This window comes from Vitis riparia, chromosome 3 (assembly GCF_004353265.1).
Source record: "Vitis riparia cultivar Riparia Gloire de Montpellier isolate 1030 chromosome 3, EGFV_Vit.rip_1.0, whole genome shotgun sequence".
Lineage (NCBI taxonomy): Eukaryota > Viridiplantae > Streptophyta > Magnoliopsida > Vitales > Vitaceae > Vitis > Vitis riparia.
The window spans coordinates 233,661-258,740 of NC_048433.1; the positions used below are offsets into that span (position 1 = coordinate 233,661).

The following is a 25,080-nucleotide window of genomic DNA, read 5'->3' on the forward strand; positions in this document are numbered from 1 at the left end:
TTGGTATGAAAATAATAAAAAGAATCACATTTTATTTATTGATTATTCTTTTTTATTTTTTCTATTAGTTATTTTAATAATAAAATAAAAAATATAATATGTTCACAATTAAATAAATGAATTGTCAATTGTATTTTTTTTTCACAAAAATATAATATGTTCACAAAAAAAAATGGATTTAAGTTTTCCTCTCTTTTTCTTAATCAAACTACTGAAATTATATTTAATTTGTATCATTGTACAAAGGTATTCACTAATTATACAAGGGAAATGCACTAAATGTACAAGGAGTGGAAAAGATTACCATTTGTAAAAGATTTTAATCAATTCTAAACCACTCATTTATCTTCCTTGTCAACCATGAATTGCATACCCATATCATGCACTTTATTTAACTCTCACATACAAATTCTGATACTTTCCTCAGTAATGATGTTTGAGGAAAAAAATTAACCTTAATTCATCCACCATTTTCTCAGCTAAAACATTAAAAATATTATTAACACACATACGTAGACACATGATTTAGGAGGGATATATTGCGTCATTGTACAAGGGAAATGTACTAAGTGTACAAGGGTGTACAAGGCTACCATTTGTAGAAGATTATATCAATTTTGAATCACTTCTTCATTTTCCTTATCACCCACGGATTACATACCCATGTCATGCACTTTATTTAACTCTCACATGGAAATTCCAATACTTTCCCTAGTAATAATGTTTGGGAAAAAAAAAATTAGTCCTAATTCATCCACCATTTTCTCAGCCAAACCATTAAAAATATGGTTAACATACCTATGTGAACACATGACTTAAGAGGAATATATTGCATCATTGTATAATGGTGTTGCACTAATTGTACAAGAGCAATGTACTAAGTGTACAAAGTTACCATTTGTGAAAGATTTTAATCGATTTTGAATCACTTTTTTATTTTTCTTGTCACCTACGAATTGTATATGAAATTTGTTCTATTGTACAAGGGTGTTATACTCACTATACAAAGCAAATGTACTAACTATATAAGACAAAAATACTAACTATACAAGGGGTGTACAAGGCTACCTTCTATGCAAGATTTCAATTAATTCTGAATCTTTTGTTTTCTTGTCACCTAAGGATTAAACACTTTTCCCTCACACATTCCTTCACCTATAAATTGTTACAATTTGAATTTTTAAATTTCATCATCCAAAATTTGTAATTGCATATTTCGTTTAAGTAGTTTTAACAATTTTTTTAGTACATTTACATCTCATATAAAGTAAAATTAACCACAATATTTAGGTACTATCTTTTTTGTGAAATCATGTATGAGAAAAAAAAGAAGAGAAAATTATGATACATTTGCTTGACTTGATGACATCGTGTTTTAATAATTTAAACCATGTCAAGTCCACATTTATTCCATATTTAAAAGGGTATTTTAATATTTTTCAAATTATTAAATTATAATACATTATTCACTTAAAAATTAATTGTCACAGTTAGTTAAAAGATGACCATATTACAAAAGAATATATTAAGACAATATCTATGTATTATCCATAAAATAGAAAAAATATTCAAATAATTGTCTATAACCTTAAAGATATATATATTAGATAAAAAAGAATAATACCATTTTGAAGGCTTTTAAAAAATATTTGTTATATATTTTGTAAGTTTGAAAAAAAAAATATTTTATGAGGTGTTTAAAAAATATTTACTTAAAAATGTAGTAATAATCATTTTTAACCATTGATTTTTAATATTTTTTTGAGAGAAAAATAATTGGTGAAAATAGTGACACTTCCTTAACTATGAATTAATTTACATGGTCCCACTAATTAGTATGTGAGAGAAAGGTAAAGTGAATAAAGAGAAAGAAAGGGAAAGAGAGAATGAGAGAGAAGTGGAAAGCCCATTGTTTTTTTTTTTTTTCATTTTTGACAACCAAGGGCATTTTAGGAAAATTTGAAAAGTAATGTCCTTCAACTTAATTTTTACTCTTCCATTAAGTCTTGGGCTTAAATATAAAAGATATAAAGATTTTGGGCCAATTTTCAAGCCCAATTAGGTGTAAAATACAATTCTTCCTAAAAAATTAATCCATCAAAATGAGCGAAAACAAGACATACACTATTTTTTTTATGAGAGGCATGAGCCCTTCAAAAGTTGGATGAGCAGAGGTGCAAATGTTGCGCATCAACCATTTTTTTACATGGTAAATGAAGTTCAACGTCTAGAGCTCTAGTTTCTCTATTATGTGAATCTATTTATTTATTTTGGGTGGTATTAGACCTTGGACGCAAACAAAATCAGGAAGGTTGAGGGAATAGGATTTCATGAATGATTCCCCACTTGAACCAATAACAAAATGTTGTATTTGTTTGCAAGATACATGAATTATCCATTTGGATGGTTTAGGAATACATGACATCTATTAAATCATATTCAAGTGGTTTTTCCATATTGAGAGATTTTGCAAACTTTTAATTTTTTGCTTTAATTTTTTTTTTTAGTAGGGACAATATGTTACCGACCTAGATCAGTTCTCATGCTTGTACATATCAAGATATTCAATATTTAGGTGGTTATCAAGATATGTATATCAAGATATTCAACATTTAGGTGGTTATCAAGATATGTATAGAGCAACAGAAGCTACTGGACTCAAAGTCATTATCAAAATGGGGTCACAAGATGAACATGCAAGGAGATATGATACATCCCAAGAAGAAGCTGTTATTTATTTTGTGAGAGGTCTTAACAAATTCATCTATCAAAATGAGCGAAGACAAGACATACACTGTTTTGTTTATGAGAGACATGAGCCCTTGGAAAGTTGGATGAACAGAGGTGCAAATGTTGTGCATCAACCATTTTTTTAACATGGTAAATGAAGTTCAACGTTTAGAGCTCTAGTACCTCCATTATGAGCAGAGGTGCAAATGTTGTGCAAATGTTGTGCATCAAACATCATTGTTATCGTATTAAGCACCTTCAATTTTTTAGGCTCCTAATCTTGTTAATTCTATTTCACTGCATTCATTCTTCATTTTTTTTTTTTGGATGGTTTTTTTTTTTTTTTTTTTGCATATTTTTTGGTTGACAAACGTAGATAAAAGTTTGAATTTAAGATGCCCTAATATTGCAATTTGATGTGTTGGGTGTTTTTAAGATCCACAAATGTACATGTATTTCTTTGTGCAATTTAGATTGAGTGTAGAAGTTCCATCAGTTTGTGAGGATTGTTACCAGAAAGTCATGCATGAATTTATAAAGTTGGTAAAGGTGTTTCTCAATTTTCTCGTGGTCTCAATTGGCCAAACAATTCCTGAAGAGTGAAGGAAAGATGGTGAAAAAAAACCGGTGATCAAAGAGTATAGAGGTGGTCAAAAGAAGGTGTGGCAACAAAAAAAAAAAAAAAAACGGTGCCAAGGATACTCAAAAGCTTAAATTATAAAAAAAATCAACAAACAACCATCAAAATTAAACAAAGATGGAAAAAAAACAAAAACCTCACTAGGAAGATAAAAATAAATATACAAGATCAAATTAGATATGATTATATAATACTTACAAAATTCTTAAAAAGGAAAATTTATGGAAGAATATTCTTATGAAATCTTTAAAACCTTTTGTAGTGAGGACCTTTATGATAATTTTGTTAAATGGAGAAACAAGGGAAAAAGAAAGAGAAAACAAAAAAAAGAAAAGTAAGTTTTGGTTCACTAATTTGAAAAAATGTAGAAAAAGGAATCTAATTTCATAAATCAATTTTCTCATCATCTATTTAAAAAATATTTAAAATAGATGTACATTTTCATAAGGTAGAAAATTATTTCCTGAAATACCATTTTATTTGATAATATTAAATAAAATAATCAAAAAATTATTTGATCATTTTAATTCAATAAAAGTATTTTAGAAATCAACATATTATAATTTTTTTCTTATATAATATGAGATACAAATCATTTTGAAAAAAAATCTCCAATATCTTTAAGTAATAAATAAAATCTTTTTAATTCTCTAATTAATAATGATTTTATATACTATATTATATAAATACACTCAATTTTTTTTTAATAAAATTGAATAAAAATTTTGTTAGTTGACATCAACAATAAAATAAAATAAAATTTAAATTTAAATATAATTAAAACCAAAAATATTAAAAATGAAATACAATTCAAACCAAAAAAATTTTAAAAAAATAAAATATTAACTCTCATTATATTTCCAACTCATAAATTTTTTTCTTCTTGTAATACAATATTTATAATTTCCATAATAAAGATACAAATTAAATATGGTCCAATTCAATCTTATGAAATTTATATGTTTTATAATAAAGACACAAATTAAATTTTACCAAATCCAATCTTGAATATTTATATTTTGGTTTAATTTTATGTGATCACTTGGTTTAAATACAAACACACTAAACAATCGTTGAGTCTAAACCTCATCTTTCATATCAATTGAATTTTATAAAACAATTTAAAAATGATCAACACCCAATTCATCCATCTTCGATGAATTATTTTATCTTTACAATATTACATCAAATTTTAATAATTAAGCATATGTAAATATAGTTTATATTTTTGTTTTTAAAAATAAAGAAAATATCAGTAATTTGTATATAATATGTACAACTCTTACATAAGATCATGGATAGTCTATTTTCTCAATTTATAAAAAAAAAAAGTTATGAACTTTTGTTTTTGTATTGTAATTATGAATGCAATCTTAGATAGCTTTTTCTTTTTTTTTTTTGGGAAATAAAAATAAATAAATTTTATATAAGAAACACAACTTGAAATGTCGTGAAATATCGAAAATATTTCATCGAAATTTCGCTTATCGCTCATCGCTCATCGCCGAAATATTGCTGACATAATAATTGGTTCAATGATCAAATTTCTTTTCAGAAGATGCAACGTGGAGGATGCATTTAAGTTACAATAAAAGGTTTCTCTATTTTAGCCTTGAGGATAAGGCTTTTATGAAGGGGAAGGAATGCGATGAACCATTTTATATTAGGGTTCCGTGATTTTATTTTGGTTATTTTAGGTATTGACTAATAAGTCACGTGACAATTACTTGATTTTGTTTATTTTGTATTCTGTGATTTATGCTTGGGTATAAAAATGATTAGGTATAAAAGGGACCAGTTACTTGGTACAGGAAGCAGAAATTTATTTAATAAAAAATTCCATTTTTCCTTTGTCTAAGCGTGTCTTCTTCTTCCTAGTTGTTTCAGTGTTGCAGGAGGAGTGTAGGCGCGCTGCAGGAGTCGTTTGGGAGCAACGGTTAGGCTGAAAAGGCTGCGTGTGGCTGCTCTGCAAAAGCAGCAGAAGGGGTGAAAGTTTAAGGGGATAAGACGTTTACAGCTGGAGAACAAGGGGCCTGTTTGGCTAGGTCCTGTGTTGAGGGTGACTTGGGTTAGCGAAACACGTGGAAATCCATGAGAGTACCAAGATTCAAGACAATATTCCAACAAACTTATGGTCAAGAGGGTCGTGTATTGAATTAGGCGCATATATGTACATATAAATTATAATCATAACCTCATCATATCTGTATCTTTAGTGCAACGAAATCAAACTCAGATAAATAAAATAAAATAAAAAGGCAAGATGGAAAGTAGGAAAAATTCAAGTGACAAGAATAAGTTTTAGATTATTTTTTTATTGATTATTTCATTGATAAATTTTCTATTTCTAATAATGAATGAAATTATAAATATAAAACCATTTTAATTTTCACTTCATATTCTATTTTGATAATAATTATAAAATTTCTCAAAAAATTTTATTTTTTTCCTGTATTTATTTATATTGAGTCCGGCGGAGTCAAGTCGACCCATTGAGTTTTAATCTATGAGATTAAAGTGTACAAAATAAAAGGAATGTATGAAATAAAGGTACTAAATTAAGAGACCAAGACATAGATTAGTGAAATCACTAATTCTAACTCTCATAAAATGTAATTAGGATTAGCCGAGTATGGCACCAATGTCAAGACTCACCCCTAGTAGACATTATAAAGAAAATATGGAGACAACTTCTTATACTTCAAAGCTGAAATGAAAGTATCATTACTTCTAGAGGTTCGGGTTGCACGGTCCTGTTTATGCGAGGTCAACTAAGGTCAGATCCTTTTCACAGTGTGCCTCTCAGAACTTCTGCTCAGCAATGAGGAATTGGGTGAGCTTCTTCCCTCCACAAAGGATGTCCGGACAGGTGGTCCGGGCACGCCCCTTCGAAGCTTAAGTTAGGTAGATCAGATCATTTCAAGAAGAAAGTGAATAGGCCAGCTTCATCGTGCGTACCTGGGTTATGCTTCAAGAGTGCCTTTTATAGTGCTCAAGAGAAAACCACTGTAGTGCTGAGTAGACACTTTGACCTTCACTATAATGAAGGCTATCTTGTAGGTGGCAAGGCAATCATTACAGTTTAGGGTGGCTGACAAGTGTCGTTAAATGGTGTGTCATGATGCAGCTGTCTGTCGTTTCAACCTGCTGGAGGTATGGGATAGTGCGCGATAATCCATTGACATGGACGAAAGGGTTGGAGAATATCTCATCAATCACTTCCATGTTAGATGGAAATGATCACACATAGCAAAGGGGGGCTTGAAGGCTAGTTAGAAGACGTTGCTCGCTTAGGGAGTTCGGTGCCATTTGTCGCATGCCTTCGTGGTCTGAATGGAAGGCTCCTGGCACTATGGCAGTTATTCGGCCAATACTGAGAGGAGTGACACGTGGAATGACACGTAGAGGGGAGTCCCCACAATGCTCCTTTTAACTCATGAGCCTATGTCCAAACAAAGGCAGACGGGTTATATGTCTCTTCGAATCACTCCAATATTGATGGGACATGTATTGCTTGGGGGATTAAATGAGGGTTGCTTTCACCAAGGTCGTTGTTAGGTGGTGCATCGCTTCGGGGTGTACTTCCAAAGACTTTGCATGATAACATGTCATTCCCTATGTCAAGGGTTATGAGTTTCCTATAGTGCATGATATGATCAAACGGATCACTTGTTTCGTCATATGTTGTGAATTTTTGTACCATGAACCCTCTTGGGGGCTCGTAGTTGATGATGTAAGGGTTAAAAGGCATGGAGAGCATGTCATCCAGTTGTTTGCTGACAAAGCTAGGCGGACCTCGATCTATCAGAGCCTTTGCTTGTTGCTGTGTTGATGGATGGAGAGGTCATTCTCGCATGACCGCTGCAGCCGAGGGACCAGGGTAGGCCTCCTAGACCGTTGCTACACATGGTCTTCCCTCCATACCAGGTGTCTAAGGCCCTAACCGAGCCCACATTGCTTCAAATAGCTGCGACCTCCTATCACGTCTTCTTTTTGTTGAGATGTAGGTGGAATCAGAGCTTTTGTCTAGCAATGTTTGGCGGGCTGGTGGGAACTTCTCATTAAGTCAAATCTCCTGGCTGCCAGAAGGGAACTTCGCGTTCCTGGGAAAGAACAACTCCTCGTTCAACTTGAAGTTTGTTCGTTGGCTTTTTGGTTGTCGATCGTGAGAGGGGCCTGATGAGGATACTTGGGCACACAATACGCCATTCTCTTCTCTAAGTCTCCTTGTCTCCCAAAACAGAGACTATACTTATCGTTCACTCTCTTGTTGGCGTCTTTCCATGTTTTCACACCAGTTGAAGTAGCCTTCGTTGCCCATGGCTAACAATCGACTTCTTGAAGGCATTGACATCTTTAACGTTTCCCACAGACGGCACCAATGTTGATGCGAGGTCAATTAAGGTAAGACCCTTTTCACAATGTGCCTCTCAGAGCTTTTGCCCAGCAATAGGGAACTGGGTAAGCTTCTTTCCTGCACAAAGGATGTCCGGACAAGTGGTCCGAACACGCCTCTCCGAAGCTTAAGTTAGGTATATCAGATCCTTTCAAGAAGAGAGTGAATAGGTCAACTTCAGTGTGTGTACCTGGGTTATGCTTCAAAAGGGCCTTTTATAGTGCTCAAGAGAAAGCCACTGTAGTGTTGAATAGGCACTTTAACCTTCATTGTAATGATGGTTATTCAGTAGGTGGCAAGACAATCATTACAGTTTAAGACGGCTGGCAGGTGCCGTCAGATGGTATGTCATGATGCAACTGGTCGTCGTTTTAACCTACCGGACGTATGGGGCGGTGCATGATAATCCATTGACATGGATGTAAGGGTTGGGGAAGATTCTATTAGTTACTTCCATGTCAAATGGAAATGATTACACGTAGCAAAGGGGGGCTTGAAAGCTGGCCGAAAGACATTGCCCGCTTAGGGAATCCAATGCCATTTGCCGCATGCCTTCGTGGTCTGAATGGAAAGCTCTGGGCACTGTGGCAGTTATCCAGACAATACTGAGGAGAGTGACACATGGAGAAGAGTCCCTACATGCCCCACAACTAAGCCATAGAAGATAGGAAGAGGCAGCTTCTTATATTTCCCAAGTTTTGCCCTCATTAAGGTTATGCATAATTCCCAGAATATTTGACCCTGTAATAAAACAACTCTTTTGAAATTTAAACTTAAAAGGACAAAAGGCTTTTAAAAGGTTTCTAATATCACAAATTTTTAAACAATTTAAAAGTAATTTTTGAAATGATAAGATAATTTTATATTTTTTTAATAAAACTTAAAATATTTTATACAAAAGTTATCAAAAGTGTAGTTAAAGGAATACTAAATTATTAAAAATGTATGTATATTTTTCTTAAGTTTCTTTTTTTTAAAAAAAAAAAAGAATCCTTTAACACTTTTTATTTTCTTTAATAATTTCTTTTTCACTTTTTTGCAGGACATCCAAAGAATAAAAGTAGGATTTTTTTATTTTTTTACTTTTTTTCCCTCTTTATCTTATTTCTTTTCTGGACTCAAACATAGCTGAAGTGTCCTTGCGACTGGTGGAAAAAAATAAATACAAGACGAAAATTAAGCATCTTAAGAATGACTCCTATTAGAGATAGCAAAGATGATTTTATACGTAGGTGTGATTTGGGGTGGAGAAGAATACATGAATTCAAATTTGATAAGGAAAGAAAAACCAAGCTTCTTAGGGATGATTAAGTTTCTTCTATACATTGCAATGGAAGTAAAAATGACACATCACAACATTCTGCTGCGTGTTTGGAAAATACAGTAGCAACATCCTGTATCTGAAACCTCAAAATTTATCTTCTTTTTTCCCTTTTTTTTATCTTTTCCTTTTTTTTCCCCTCTTATTTTATAGGGGTGACACAAACAAAATATTGATTGATATACCTTTTAGACAGTTACATACAAGCAAACTAATAAAAGAATTGCACCACCCACCATTGCACGGAAAATAGCAAACAGGTGAATGATGACAAACCCCTGCAAAACAAAATAAACAAAAAATAAATACATGGACAATTGGATCCAAAGAAATCAAATTTATCACGTCATGTCTTCTCTAAAGGGTTGCTCAAATAAGGGTCTGTTTCAGAAGATTTTCAAAAACAGTTCTGAGTAACAAAGTTACTCGGGCCATTCACAAATAAAATTCTATTTAAATCCTCAAATGAGAAACACTTAAGAGTGCATTTGACAATAATTATAAAAAACATTTTTAGTCTTTTTAATACTTGAAAAGTTAAAAGTGTTTCATAAAATCACTACCAAAACTAAGTCTCCATGAAAATACTATGCACTTGCAAATAATATGAAAGTTTTCAAAATATTCTAGATATTTTTAATTATTACTCAAAACAATGTACAAAAAATAACTGAAATCAACATCAAATTTGTTTTAAAAATTAGTTTGCTTTCAGAATAAATTTTCAAAAAATTGTTGTCTAAAGTTTTGTTAAACATGTTTCCTAAGTTAACAAAACTGTTTTGCAGAACAATTTCCAAATAGGGCCTATTTGTCTCCTCTTATCACACTTTTTTTTGCCAAAATTTTGTCCAATCAACATGACCAGGGTCATCAAGTGACCTAACATAACCCCAGTGGGAGGACTAATCAGGACCACATTAACCCGAACTCACCTTCATTTAGTGGGCATAATGGGCGGTGTTAGGAAGTGAATGCAAAGAACCGATCTGCAATCTTTGTGCGACAAATTGGACACTCAGAACAAGCAAGCGAACAGGATCTACATACTGTAAAAGGAGCACCAAAGATTTCTCATTTATATAAATAATGACCCCAAAGTGCAACTAAATTTCCGCTACATTAAAGTTGAAATGACTTACAACAAAAATGCCGGCATGGGAGAAGAATTGCTGCAGTAGGTGACTCAAAACACACTTTGCAGATGTGGGAGTTGGCATCTCCATTTCCCAGGTATTTCTGCTCCTTTTCCTTCATCTCTTGCATTCGAGCCTGAGGTGAATGACAATAGAGTTAAAAAATGTAGAACCCGCTTAAATCTATCAACCTCGAGAAACTATAACACTCTGGTTGCACACAATTCATAAATCTTTCTAACTTGAAAGAAACTCTACAGGTTCTTTAAGAGGAATCAAGAAAAGCAAAATAATGTGTTAGGCATTGCAAATAAAACTTTACAAATTTGTCAACCCGTATTTCCCAAATAAAATTTTACATTTTTTTTTTCCGTTTACCACTAAGATAATGCTAAAAAAATTAGGCGATGATGATGGCAAAATGGAAAAGGCATCCATCAACTAGCTAATTTACAGAAAATGCTCTACAGTTAGCAACTGAACTGAACCCCATACTTAGCGGTTGTTTCGGAAATCAAAATCTTCATACAGCCTAAAACAAAAGACACGACATTAAGCAAATGCAGTTTTTTTCTCTCTAATTACCATTCCTTTCCCTTTCCCCTAAAAATAATGGTTAAATGCCACATTTCCCTGCCAGACTCAAACTTCATTTCAATTCAACAGACAAACAAAATGCATTGCCAGACAGAAATTTGATTTCTCAAAATGCCCATAAAGCCTAAGGGTCTGATCAAGTGAAACAAAATTAACACAACGCCATCATCATGATAAATAGAGCAAAGAGACAACGAGGACATAAAGTATTACCTTCAGGCGAGCAACTAGAGGCTCTTCCTTAGGAATGTCATGAGCTGGCCTCATAACATCTGGAACTTGCATCTCTTTAAGGACAGTATTTTTACTGTCAGTATCATCTATTTTTGGATTCAAATCATTCACATGGTCTAATTCATTGGGATGCCTCTCATCAGTGTTTGACTCGGGGATGGCTCCACCCTCTTTCTTTAACTGAGCAACCAGCACCCACATGTTTGCTAAGTCATTTTCCAAAGCTGACTCCCTTTTCTTGGCCTCTTCAAGCTTTTTCCTGTAATCATCTTCCACTAGTTCCTTATCAGCTAAAGCAGCCTCAAGAGCCATCTCACGTTGTTTCCTTGCCTGCAGTTCCATCTTTAGATCATCTGGATCAAGATTCCACAACTCAAAGTCATCGTAAACTGCTCCAGAGATATCATTAGCTCGGCCAGGAAGTCTGCCTTTCCTTCCAGGTTTAGCACTGTCAGAATACTTGCGATTACCATTGTTACTGGCTTGTAAATTGGAACCCCGAGAATGAGCAAGCTCTCGAGCCGCAATCAATTCTTTTTCTAGTTTCGTATTCTGTAATGAGATCTTAGTAACTTCACCAGCCAAATTCTTCAGCTCAACCGCAGCAGCAGAGGCTAGTTCCTTTGCATACGAAGCTTCTTCAGACAATTTCTGGTTCTGCACCCGTAGTCCACTGTTCTCCTCTAAAATCTGAACCTGTTCAAGCTTTAGTTTCTCATTCTCAATCTCCTGCACAAACCAACAAAAACATCTATATCAGTCCAAAATACAAGCAAAGGAATTGGAGCCATAGAATTACTGAAATAACTCCCTTTCTTAGAATCATTTTGCAAAAAACAGTGCATGCAATGCAGATTATAACATCTCAGTTGTAGTACCATTGGTGGTATTAATCTTAAAATAGCCATCTTAAATGGACTGAGATACAACTATTGGGTGCAGTGCAGATGCATGGCTAGGTGTTGGATCCATCTCGTTTTCAAATCTGGGGGCACCCACACAACCCTAAATTGTTGAAACGAACATTTTTTCTTCCTATATACACTAGTTTAAGTTGGCATGTCTGCATAGTTCATCCAAGCAAGTAGTGAACTTCACCCATAAAATAACCATGTAAGAGAAGGACCATAATACAAAAGCATCCTACAGGATTTTTAGTAAATTTGGATTATGTTCCTTTCTTTGGAAAATGTTAAGCATATGTCTGAAGGTGGGCAAATCGGACACAAAGGGTGTTCCCAAGCCAGTCCTGTCATGTCCAACACAAGCTTGTAATATATTTTTTATGTATCCATGTAAGTCACAACAAAGAAAATAGTGACTAAATCTATTTAAAAATAATCCAAAGAAAAACCACCAAGCATCAGCTGTCATATGCTGTGCACAATAAGCATCAAAACTTGGTTGTAATATTATGTTTATCAAGATACTGCATATACACCAGTACCTGAAAGCAAGAGTAGTAGAAGGCATTGTGCGTGTGTACATACAAAAAGTTATGAAAATGGAATTCTACTCCTAGAAAGGGTAGTGATCAACAAAACCCCAATAGCAAAAAGGCTTTACAAACTATTTCAAACATCTTTACAAGATAAGTATTTATACACATCATAATGTTTCAAAAAAAAAAAATGGTCAAACTACAATATTGTCTAGGTAACAATGAGTGATGACCCAAATTGCATAGTCCAATACCATACTTCTGAAGATTCTCAATTACTATTAAACTGGATACTGTAGTGCAGTGGAGCCCCTTCTGCCCACATTCCAAATGTCTTGAGAGTACAGATGAGCATTAAGAGTGTGAACTGGAATCAATTATGAATTTAGTAACTAAATAAGAGACTACCATCAACACAAATATTATGCATCCCAATCCAAACTGGTAGCCCATGTCATTACGAGTGGTGGAGACATTCCCAATGAATATGAAACCAAAGTCACCCAGAAATGAAAAGCAATGCATAAAATGTCAAGAAACACTATAGCAACCACAAAAGTTCAGAAATCGATACAATATTCGTTTTTATTTTATTTTGAGAAACAGTACATACTGATGAAACATTGTGAGGAAAAATATAGATTGTGGACAATGAAAGTCTGCCCATTCAAAAGCAGCAAAGATTCTAGTAAGCACCTGAGACTGAACTTTCTTTTTCAACTCATCAATGTAGTCTTCTGATACACCCTGCTCAGAAGACAAAGACAATTTTTGAACAGTGCCTGAAGAAAGCTGCTGTTGCAGAAGATCCACTTTCTGTTGCAATTCCATGTTTTCCGCACACTGCCAGTGTAAAAAGGGGGAAACAATCAACAAAAGTATATTTATTTGCAAGAGACATATACCAGCATATAATATAAAAAATTAGAGGAAATGAATAAGAAGAATGTCCTTATTTTGACCTTATTCTGCAGCTGCTCCTGGAGAACACGATTATCTGCAGTTTTGATCTGCACCAATTGATAAAAATGTTTTTAACCAAATGAACATCAAGGACATGTTTGGATTGACAGAATACAGATTCTCAATGGGAAATTTATTACATTCTTCATCACTGCTTTTGAATTGCTTTTTAGAGATGGGAATAGGAATCAAAGCTCACTCTCACGGAAACCAAAACCCACTCTTTCCAGGATTTGGATCACTCTCTTGCACTTGGTATTTTGATTCTCCCCCATTCCAATCCTATTTCAATTCATCATTCTTTTACCAAACACACCCCAAAGGTATCCTACCAATAGAAGATACCAGGTAAATTAAAGGCAAACACAAGATACTATTGCATGGATGAATTTCCATCTAATGGGAATGAAGAAACAGTGATCAATTGATGCTTCTTTAAACAGTAATATTAATTTATAAAACTACTCACCTCAAGCTCAAAACCTTTTTCACTACATTGTGTCATCAATTTCATAACAGTCTGTTGCAAAACAAAAATAACAGCAAATTACTGAGTTACTTTCATGTGATAATAAAGGGAGTACTAGCTTTTAGATGTAAAATAAAAGAAAGAAAGGAAAAGGATCAAAAATATGGTGAAGAGAGAGAAAGAACACCTGCTGCATGTCAACCATTGAAGCATTAGCAAATGAAGCCTCACCAGTCTCCATCATGCGTTGTTCTAAAATCCTCATTTGCCTCTTCTTTTCTTGAAGCTCATGTTCTAAGTTCTGAATCTGTGTTTAAGAAAACATGCACATTAATGAATCTAACATTAAAGAAAAATAACTTAAAATACAATCATTACATGAAAATTTATCGCCTTCAAATCTGGATTATAGTGATCACTACATGTATTTGAAAATCTAAGTTCTCTACAACACCAATTACACATTGGCTTTACCAGAGCCTTTGATGAATATATATGGTCTCTAAATTCTACCACAATAAAAGTAGAGTTCAATCCATTCCAAGAACTATGATGTCAGACTTAGATGGAAAAAATAAAAAATAAAAAATTTGGACTCTATTTGAATCCACTGCATAGAAATCATTGTCAAATGATGATGATAATCCAAAAGATGAAAAGATATATAGGGCAGAACTTTGGATTTGCTTAAAACACAAGGAAATCAAGTGGGTTTCCCAGCTTTAGCAAATTTAATGTGCAAAAGCAGAGAAACATCAAACCAGCATGGGTCATAATTTTCCTTTCTCCAAGAGGTCAACTTGTTGAAACACATCAATGGAATATAAAAACCAGAACCAGCCATCCGCCAAAGTACCAGGGAAGATGACACAAGGCTAACAAAATAAGTTAATGAATTTGCTCACTATGCCAAGGAAAAAAGGTGCGTAAAAAGGTGTGGTGAGTACTATTAATTCCTCATCTATGCAGGTTTCAGCATTTCAAATTAACTCATTTGCGCACTCTGAACTTGATTCAACATGTTAATATGAAGAGCACAGTTTTGACAAATGAGAATTATACTATACTTGAGTTTTTGAGCCATCAGGATCATTCACAGACTGCTCCATCAAGCGCTTCAGAGTACTGGTGCTGAATGCAATCTCTCCGGCAAGCATCTTAACTTGTTCAACAAGGAGGTCCATTTGATCAGACATTGTCATCCCACCCTTCAGATCAAAATAAATAAATAATAAGCACCGATAGGGAAGAATATCAATGTCCACTCAATAGAAATTGAAAAAACTATCTTAGTATTTAACCCACTGTATATATTATCCTCTACCAGAAACAGATGCATTGAAATTGTGGCTTCAAATGATCTAATTTACAATTAAAATACGAAAGGAAAATGACCAAATAGATAGTTAAAACGATTCTGAATAAGAATATCTAATGTGTTCAAAAATCAAGCCACGAATGTAATAGAAAAGGTATCATAGCAATAATTTCTCCTACTGTATGAAACAAAATACAGCTTAAAATAAAATTATATGTCTAAATAAAATATGCACAAATAAATGAATAAGTACGCACCTCAGGAACCTTATTAGGAAAAGCTCTAGTTGGAATTGTTTGCATGAATAAACTTGCAGTTACCCTACTGTCAATATTGAACTGCTATAGCTATGCAAGTCATAAATGTTATGAAAAGGCAACATGTAAACACCAAAAATTGGCCTATTTTTCCATTACAACAAAAAAAATCTATCTTTGCCGGTTTGAAACATGACAGCAGGAAAGAAAGAAGGGAAAACTGCAAAAATCAGGGCAAGAAAGGTACAATAATGCATCCAACTGGGATGACTGAAGTAAGCAATATACACAATGTAGGTGTTGAAAATAGCATAAAAGAAGTGAAATGCTGCTTCTAGAGCTAACACTGATATTTGGCAAGATTCTCAGTCAGTACTCACTTAAAGAGTCAAATATTTTAGGTCAATCATTGGTTTACTAGGATTTATATTTTAATCTAAGAAATGTTTTGGTCACTTCAAGTTTTGGGCTTGCTGGATGATAATTGGGTTAGCCTTAGGAGAGTCTTCTTGCTAGTTTGGTCTGCGTTAACAGGTCAGATAGGTTCAAGTCCTACTTGACATGGTTTCCAAACTTATCAGTGCCCCAAGTCAACCTGATTTCCAACAAACAATAATCTATAGAAATCTTGTAATGGTATATTTTTGAGGTTTTTGTGTGATGAGTAGTATCCTCTTGTAGGTGAGATTGTGTAATGATCCTAGGTGTCATTGCCTGTCTCTTTCTTATTTCTCTCACCCTTTCTTTTTTTAAACATCTCTGAAATCTATTTAACCTCATTACCGAAGGATTAGAGAAGCGTCCTCTAAGATCCTAACCAAAGTCATAATTAACAGGCATCAGGTGCTAATATGTCAAGATCCTCATCAGACATTTGTATTAAATCACAAGTCAAATCTAGAAATCAAGTATGCAATCCACACTCAATTCAGTAATAAGGAATGTGAGTAACATTTATTTAAAAATAAATGAATGAATAAATCAACATTGGATTGAGTCAGATTTTGTATCTCCACCTTAAATCTGAGACAAGGAGAGAGAAAAATGAGGTAAACCATGCAGAAAAAAATTGGGTTCTGGCATACAGGAAAACACCAAAGAACTTTTATTGGAATTCATGGAACAAAGAAAAAGGAAAGTCAAAAGAAAAAGGAAAAGAAACAATCACGAGAGAAACACAAGCAGTGTCTCAATACTATATATGCTGAAACCCTCAACTGAAAAGTCATCATCCAAAAAGAGAAAAAACAAACAAACAAAGAAGAAACCAAAAACCAAAAAAAAAAAAAAAGCAAAGAATCTACCATTACTGCTGTATGTTGCAAAGGCTTTTGCAAGCCTATTTACAGTAGATTTTGACATAATATAATGAGAAACAAAAACACAATAAAAATACAACCAGAGGGCAGTCCAAAATTTTGGCCCTAAATGGGAAACTGGATCAGGTCCATCCATCAGCAATGACTTGGGGAAGGGTAGATTGATTATGCCTTTTTATAGCAATACATAATTCTACAAGAGTGCTTAACTAGTTTAGCATACTAAATAGATAATGAACAAAAAAAAGCAGTGAAAAAAAAAAAAAACCATACTGTTGGCAGTTTTGAACCACAGGCAGAACCACTGATAAGTTCTCCCGCTTGAGTAGATTCAGTAACTGTACTGCTAGCAGGTGATAGTTCTTCATTCCATTTACTGGAAGATCTTCTGTGTCTAAAATCACAGGTCAAATCTGATGGAATTGCCAAAGCAGAAGATGGGGAGTCTTTCTGATTCTCATTTTCTGCAGGCAGAGGACCCTCACGTATAACATCCAATTTCTGACCAAAAAAAGCATTAAAATAAAATCAAAGGTCATGTTTTCTGGATCCAAAAACAAGATCTAAAGAAAAATTGAGACACTCAATATGGTCTTTGTTTTTTTCTTTCTTTTAGTTTGTTTTTGAGAAGGGAGTGGGAGGAATGATGTTCTAAAAAGAAGCAGTTATGGAAACACAGTTATACAGTTAAGAAATAGTTGAGCGCCAGGAATGACAATTTTTACTAAGATAAACTGCCTAACAGAGCAATAATCAATACCATTGACACTGTTCATGACACCAAAGATACTTCTCCAAATTTCCAGGTTAAAAGTCACACATATTTGATCAAAATAAAATCAGATCCACATTCAAATTCAAAGACTACAAAACAAATTTAGGATGAAAATAAATTGCCCAAACTACATGGTCCATGTCACTCTATATTTTGAATTGGAAACAGGAACTCACATCATCCTCACCGACAGAATGACTCCTTTGATGACTGACCACATCACCTAAGCAACCAGGAAGTGTATTCTTTGTAGAAACCAGTATAAGCTTGGTTAGCCTCTGAATTCTACTCATGAGAGCAGCCTTTGCTTCCTCTTCTTCCTCCAATCTCGACTGCATCTTCACTTGACCTTCTTCCAACTATTCAATATACAACAAAGGGTGAACACAGTGTGAGAAGCTAAAACAGTTGTCCTCAGTTTCAATTGTGATTAACAAACCAAGAAGAAATAACTGTTCATAAATTTGGATTCAGGATATTAAACTTCCAATAGTGATCTTTACTGGACCAGTGCCTTCAATACCAACATAAATTTAGAAGATAACCTGTTGCCTTAAGCTGATAATCTCCTCATGACTGACACCAACAAGCATTCCCCTTCTAAGCTGATCAAGTTCTTCTTTGAGAGTTGAGATCTCTCTTTGATACTTCTTAATCAAAGATTTTTCATCAATAATCTGGAATTACAAAACCAGCATAATTGTCAGCTTTCCTTTTCATTATTGGACATGTTCATTGAAAAATAATATCATATATTCAGGTAAGGCTAGACCTTATTACGAGAGGCATAGATTTCCACTCGCTTTGCTCTGCTTGCAAACTTTAGTGTATTATGTGTTTCCTCCATGTTACTAGATGCAGGGGTAACTGTGCAAATGAGCTGGGAAAATTTTAAAGAAAAGAACTCTGTCAATTATCATTGCATTATATGATTCAGGACAAGTGCAAAGTAATGTCAAGAAAACGAGGGTGCATGTACATTATACCTATCAAGTCATATTAAAATTCAAACAACATCATATCTCATACCCAAAAAATCATCATCACATCTCAGACTCACCGAAACATGCCCATGTCCACTCAGTGAAGATTGCAAAAGGCGAGTAAGCTTAGAATCTCGATATGGAACATGAGATGCCCTCCCCTCACTCAGTTTTCCTATTACCTTTATATGACAACAGTGTAATCAAGTTAGGCATTTGAAGATAATATATAAAGAAAACAGAAAACAAGAAATAATAAAGGAGAAAAAAAATTAACATAGCAAAGGTGGTGAAGAGTTGCATGTTGGATTGCTGGATCCACCCATAAGCATTATTATAGTTAATTCAGAAAACTAGAAATAAATCGTGTCCTATATTTACCCTCCCAAGCACTAGTTACTCAGTGAAACCATCAAATCAACAACAGAGGCACTTTTAGACAGTTACAGGGAGGTGCTATGAAGACCTCTGAACGAAGTGAAAGAACACCAAAGATATACCATAATGACCAATGCAAAAGAAAGACAAATAGAAAATCAGAAGCTCTCAAGCACCTACAGTTCCAAGAGTTAGAAGGCTTTTGTTTATGTAAGATCCTTCCTTTCTCCTCAGTCCAGTAGTTTCTGTTTTTGAGCTCTCAGATCCAGCTAGATCAATCAGATTCTAAAGCAAAGAGACAAAACAAAGAATTAAGAATAGCAAGATACAGAAGTTGACAACCTATATTCTTGAATGATAAGTGATGTTAGCCATACAAGTTGAGAGAAAATCACGCCATCGTATTCATCATCATGGTCGCTACTTTCAATCATCTGCATAGCATATACACGTTAGAGGCAGAGAACCAGAAGAATGAAAGCACAATAAATGAAGGATACCCCTTAAGATGGAGGCCAAAAAAGATGCTCTTACTCCACTATGTGTAAAACCTTTAAAGGCATAAAAATGCAAAATACAAAAAGATTGAATATCCATAAGTATAGAGGGAATTGAAAAAAAACAATCCTAAAATGATTCGATGACTGTTACTTGTCAGCTAGCAAAAGCAATCTTGATTGCAACTTATGCGAGCGCAAATCCAATGAAGGGGCAAGGTATGGATCAAATGAAGTATCTGTTGAAAGGAACTACTCATATTTTAGCGAGCTAAAACAGTTTTATGCACTTTTGACTACAAGTTACAAGATATCACTCCTGGACAGCTGGTGGATGTATTCAACTGGGCTAAGTAGTTATATATACAACTTTTTTTATTCTAGCAAAACAATTCACTGGTTATGCCTCATAAATTAATGCTTCCAACCATCTTTACCTCATATAAGTGCCCTCCCAAGGACAAATAATGGCTGAGGAATTACTTTCATTATGCCTTCAAAAGAAAGAAGCATGCCCCTTAAAAGACATAACTGAAAAAATCTTATTTGACTAATAACAGTAGAAATTTCCTACCAACTTTTTAAACCCAACAACAAAAGTTATCGCGTTCTTATGCACTCTCACTCTTCTATGTTTAAACTAAAAGACTTATATCTGGATGACTAAAATCAACTGCCAACACGACCCAATTCATTTGCAATAAGAGACTTAATAAAAAGCCTATATCCAGCAGAGCTCTTTCTCACCTATACCATATGATTTTCATTTCAAATTTTTTAACCTTCACCAATCCAAGCACAAAAGAAAAACAGAAGTGGCAGTAGCACCTTTTTCCATGGCAAGGCAATGTGAATTTAAACACGCAATAAAAAATGTAAGGTATTAATACCAGTGTAAATATGGTGTGACTACGGCTACTCAACAGATTGAAATTGTTGGACCCAACATGACGATGCTCTGCCATTAAGAAAACAGTAAAAACATAGTCACAAAAACTTCTACAGCACTGATTAATACAAATCATAAACACAAAGAAAAAAGAAAAAAATGCACATAACAGAAGCAATCCCTGTGAATACCTTCCCCAGCAGCAATAAAAGATAGAGCGTGGCCTGGAGATAAAACAACTTCTTCCTTAATACCTTCAACGTAAGTTCCCTGAAGGCATAATGACAGAATAGAAAATCAGCAAATCAATAAACAAGAATTCGACAACATTTTGAATTTTTCAATATAAAAGTAGAAAATTTTGTGGGGACAAATTTTCACCGAACATCTTGTAAAGCTGTACAGGATTGACCATTGAGATAATGAAACCTATTGTTTAGAATCAAAAGATGAGGAACTATATTATCTTAGATTCAATGTCGATTTGGAATTTTACTGTTTGAGAGTTTTAAGCCTATTTTCTACTCATTGCAGCAATATTAACTCCATACACAAGTTTTAGTAAGCAAAATTAGATATGCCCTTTACTTAAAAATAGCAAGAATAAATAATGTAATAATAATAATAGAAAAGAGAGAGAGAGAGTGATGAAAATGATGATGGATAAATAGAACATAAGAAAGAATGAGAATTCTGTGGAGCAAAGATATCAAAACATAACAAGTTTCTCAAGGTATGCAAGAAACCTGTGCGTCTTCTCTAACACGCAAATTTTGACCGGTTGGATCAAGCAAGTCATTTATCACCTGATAATAGACAAATAAGAAGCACCATAAGTAATATAACTTCCACTTCACAGACATAGTGCTCATAATGATTTTTCTTATAAGTACTCATAATGATACTAACCAAAGAAAAATGACAGTAGCAAATCCCATGCCACATATTGTAAAATTTATGTCAAGTGTAATGCTACGAACCTCATTGTAGATTTCAAGATATGACACCCGAAGTAAGAACTCACGTCCTGGAGTCTGAAGTGAGAACACAGTTAATCATTGATACTTCATCCATTAATGGTCCAATATAAGAAAGGAGAATTCCAACAAATGAGGAAAAAAATACGATGCAATCAGGCCACTAAAGTATTTGTTATCAATATTCAAGTAAAATGCTTAAGAATGATTACATGATCATGCAAAACCAAAGCTAGTGAATGGTGAATACTAAATACTTATTGAATTGACAACCAAATGCAAATTTTCATTTCTCTAACAAAATAAGATGAGGTAGTGGAAATGAACATAAAACTTTGGACTCAAAATTAACAACTTCTCAAGGACACAGAAAATCAGTGCCCATATAGCTAAACTGCAAGAATAATTTGACAAAAAACATCTTGGAATCAAGGTGCAGTATAATATATACATCATTGCATTGAACCTATAATGTGCAGCAGTGATTTTTTTTCTCTCTCTAAAAGAAGGAAGGCAAAGAAAACATGATAACTTGAGAAAGAAGGGCAACATGTAACAACAAAGCCAACTAAATTGCATGAAAACTTACATCTTGGATAATGCTGAAAACGTCCTTTATGGCCAACGGAATAATTCCTGGAGAATTTTGGTCTCCCTGTCAAGATTAATATGAAAAAACACATGTCAAAACATAACTCCTAATTTTCCTTTAAGAGACTATCATGCTTGAGATATTGATAGAAACCTTGAAAAAAATGGGAATAGGAAGACAGAAACATGAAGAACAATTAAAATACCCATATAGCATGATAAATATAACTAGGTTACTAGAACACCTAAAAAATAAAAGTACTAGTGATACAATCATTCACGCACATATATATGAGTGCATTATACATACATTTGTGAAGGTTAAAGGGATTTTATTTTATTAGAGTCTATATAAGTGAAACTCCAAGAGCATCAATCAGAAATGCATCATTGCAATGAAACAAACTTACATGCATAGTATGTGTCTTCCCACTACTTGTAACACCATAAGCAAAAACGGTTCCTACAACATCAAAAAGATTATTTCAATTAAGAAATATTTTGAGACGAGTTAATAGAATCAATTACAGTAATATATTAAATTAATACAATTTTATTTAAGAGCCAGCTATATTTTTTTAGGATTTCAATTATAAATGGCACCTAATTTTTATTAGGTGCATTTTTGTTAAAATAATTTCTGTTAAATTGATTATGGCATCAAGTAGGAGTGGCATCATTTTTTTTTATTAGTAAATCTTTTGTCCCCATTGGGACTTGAAACTTGAACCACCCTCCCACAAGCCATCTGCAACCCTTTACCACTTGAGCCAGGCCTCAATGGCAGGAATGGCATTAATTATTTTCACAAATTTAACAGAAAAACAAGGTTTTAGAGTTAGAAACTTAAGATAACATACCATTGATACCCTCCATTGCAGCCTTGACTACAGGTCGAGCAGCCACATCATAAACGTCCTGAGAACCAGTAGATGGTCCAAAAACTCTATCTGTCATGAAACAAGGGATTGATAACATCAAGGAATACACTAGCCTCACCACAACTACAACTAAAGCATTGCAAAATTATTATTCTATGTTTGGCTGCTGATTAACGGAGGAGGAAAAAGTGATTGAATCCATGCATTCTTCATTGATTGTATTTCCAAACAAAATTAAGATTAACAGAAGTAGCTATTTATTGTTCAATGAGTTTGTCAAATTTTTGGTTTAAAATGTAAGAATTCAAATTTTCCTTCTTTCTGTCAGCTTCCTCAGAAATGGAATTTCATTATAAACTATAATTTTGTAACAGCAGTTACCAAAGCAATGGAATTTCATTAGAAATTGCAAATTACATGCCAGTGTACTAAATACTGATTGCACAGTAAGCAGCTTCAATATCTTATAGCTTCTAAAAATTGAACAATAAATTGAAGCAGAATTGATATCAGACGGATTGGAATTTACAATTTCAAATTATAAATTCAAGAATTGTACCAAATGCATAAGCTGTAGCTGGATTATACTCATTTCGAACAATCTTATCCCCGTCGGCAAACCAAGCGATCTCATCTCCCCGCTGAAACTCCCTCTCACTACAACCAGAAATTTCACAATTGCCAAGCATTCAAACACATTGCCTCAAACCACAACCCTACAATTAAAAATTCGAACTCATTGAATCCAAAAGCCCATAGATCTGATCCAATTCCCGCAGATCTAACCATACCTCAAAGGCCTAAACCGAATAGTCACCGAAATGCTATCCCCGGACCTCGGCACATCGATCAGCTCCCCAATCAACTCATCCGACGCGAACGCCACCGGCGTTCGACTGCCGTATCCGCGCGGACCGGCGTACATTGAGTCAACACGGCCTCTGCTCGGCGTTATGGATCTGGAGCCGAGTCCATTGCCGGAGTTGTTGAGGAATGAAGAGGCCGACGACGAGCACGATCGAGGCATAAGCTTTCCATTCATAAACGACGACGACGACGAGGATGACGAGTACGGACTCGACGGTTTCCGGTAATGAAACGGGGAGCTGCTCCGGCCGCGCGAGGACGAGGCCGCCATTGTGACTCAGTGAGTTCGCGACTCGGATCGGAAATGAAGAGACAAAGAAACCAAGAACAAGAAGAAGAGAAGAATATGTCAGAGCTCACATGCTCTGCGGAGCAAAAGCAAGGAACATTGCTATTTTTTAAAACCAAAAAAAAAAAAATATGCTTTCGCACTTTGAAGCTGTAGAGAGAGAACAGTGAGAGAGATAGAGAGAGAGTGTTTCTTCTTCTTTAAGACAAAGAGAGTTGCAGAGTATAGAGAGAGATGGAGAGAGATAGGAAGAGGTGGAGATGATCCCTAATAACTGGTAGTGAGAACGATGGGTGGATTTTTCCCAAGTTTGAAATTTAAAAAAGAATATATAATAAAATTAAAATAAAACAAATGATTAAAAACAAGTGATAAATTACGGTGAGTGACGTGGCGGGTTCTGCTGACGTGGACTTCAGACGATTTTGAAAAATGAACACAAAACGAGCGGGAATAAGTCTGGCCGCCGCTTTCAGACAAATCGAAAACGGGAACTTAAAATTTGTCTTAAATTAACATCGCTACCGTACAAATTACGATCCATACTCGCCAAATATGCACGACACCTCTACATGCAAGGGTGTTTTCGGAAATTCTCTATTGAAGTACAAAAGAGCCTACGATGAGTCGGCGGGGAAGCGAGTATAGGAGTTTCTTCATTGGAGCGATGTTGGAAAGTTTTTTTAAAAAAAATAAATAAATAAAAGAAAAGAAAACAAAAATGTGAGCGTGGAGGGAGGAGGAGCGGAGTCGGAAAAATAGTGGTGCTGTCAGTATACAGCGAGATTGCGACACGTCAGCAAATAACCGATCATTACCTTCCTGTTTGGTCCCACGCATTGCGTCCGAAACACCGCTGCGGCTTGCATTTTCAACGTAGATGGAGTAAAAAAAAAGGGGAGGGGCAGTTTTTTGAGTTGGTCTCGAGTGGTTTTTCAATTATTGTAAAAAGAAAATTGAAAATATGAAAAACATTTACAAAATATTATATTATAATATTTTAAAATTAGTATTATTTGTGTCAAACATGTAATAATTTTTTATTTCGGATGTATTTTCTTTTTTTCTAGATTTGTCAAATCATTTAAATAATTGTTTTTTCGTAGAAATAAAAAAATTTAATGTAAAAAAC

At 34.2% G+C, this 25,080-nt stretch overlaps 1 protein-coding gene across 2 annotated transcripts; it reads right to left on the reverse strand.

The window, feature by feature from the left end:
• Positions 1–9,011: 9,011 nt before the first annotated feature.
• Positions 9,012–24,236, reverse strand: LOC117911244 (kinesin-like protein KIN-7D, mitochondrial). 2 transcript variants are annotated; one of them, XM_034825541.1, is made up of 25 exons: positions 23,584–24,236; positions 23,352–23,449; positions 22,772–22,861; positions 22,322–22,374; positions 21,910–21,975; positions 21,324–21,377; positions 21,090–21,149; positions 20,535–20,613; positions 20,345–20,412; positions 19,335–19,391; positions 19,138–19,242; positions 18,657–18,761; positions 18,369–18,476; positions 18,142–18,273; positions 17,773–17,955; positions 17,095–17,322; positions 14,995–15,135; positions 14,115–14,234; positions 13,928–13,978; positions 13,458–13,505; positions 13,192–13,338; positions 11,034–11,783; positions 10,230–10,359; positions 10,023–10,136; positions 9,012–9,365 (listed from the first exon to the last, which is right to left on the reverse strand). In XM_034825541.1, exons 1-24 carry the CDS (start codon positions 23,928–23,930, stop codon positions 10,051–10,053), a joined length of 3,306 nt encoding a protein of 1,101 aa, XP_034681432.1. In that variant the 5' UTR covers positions 23,931–24,236; the 3' UTR covers positions 9,012–9,365; positions 10,023–10,050. The 2 variants fall into 2 exon arrangements, with proteins under 2 accessions (XP_034681432.1, XP_034681433.1); XM_034825542.1 differs by lacking the exon at positions 17,095–17,322.
• Positions 24,237–25,080: the final 844 nt, after the last annotated feature.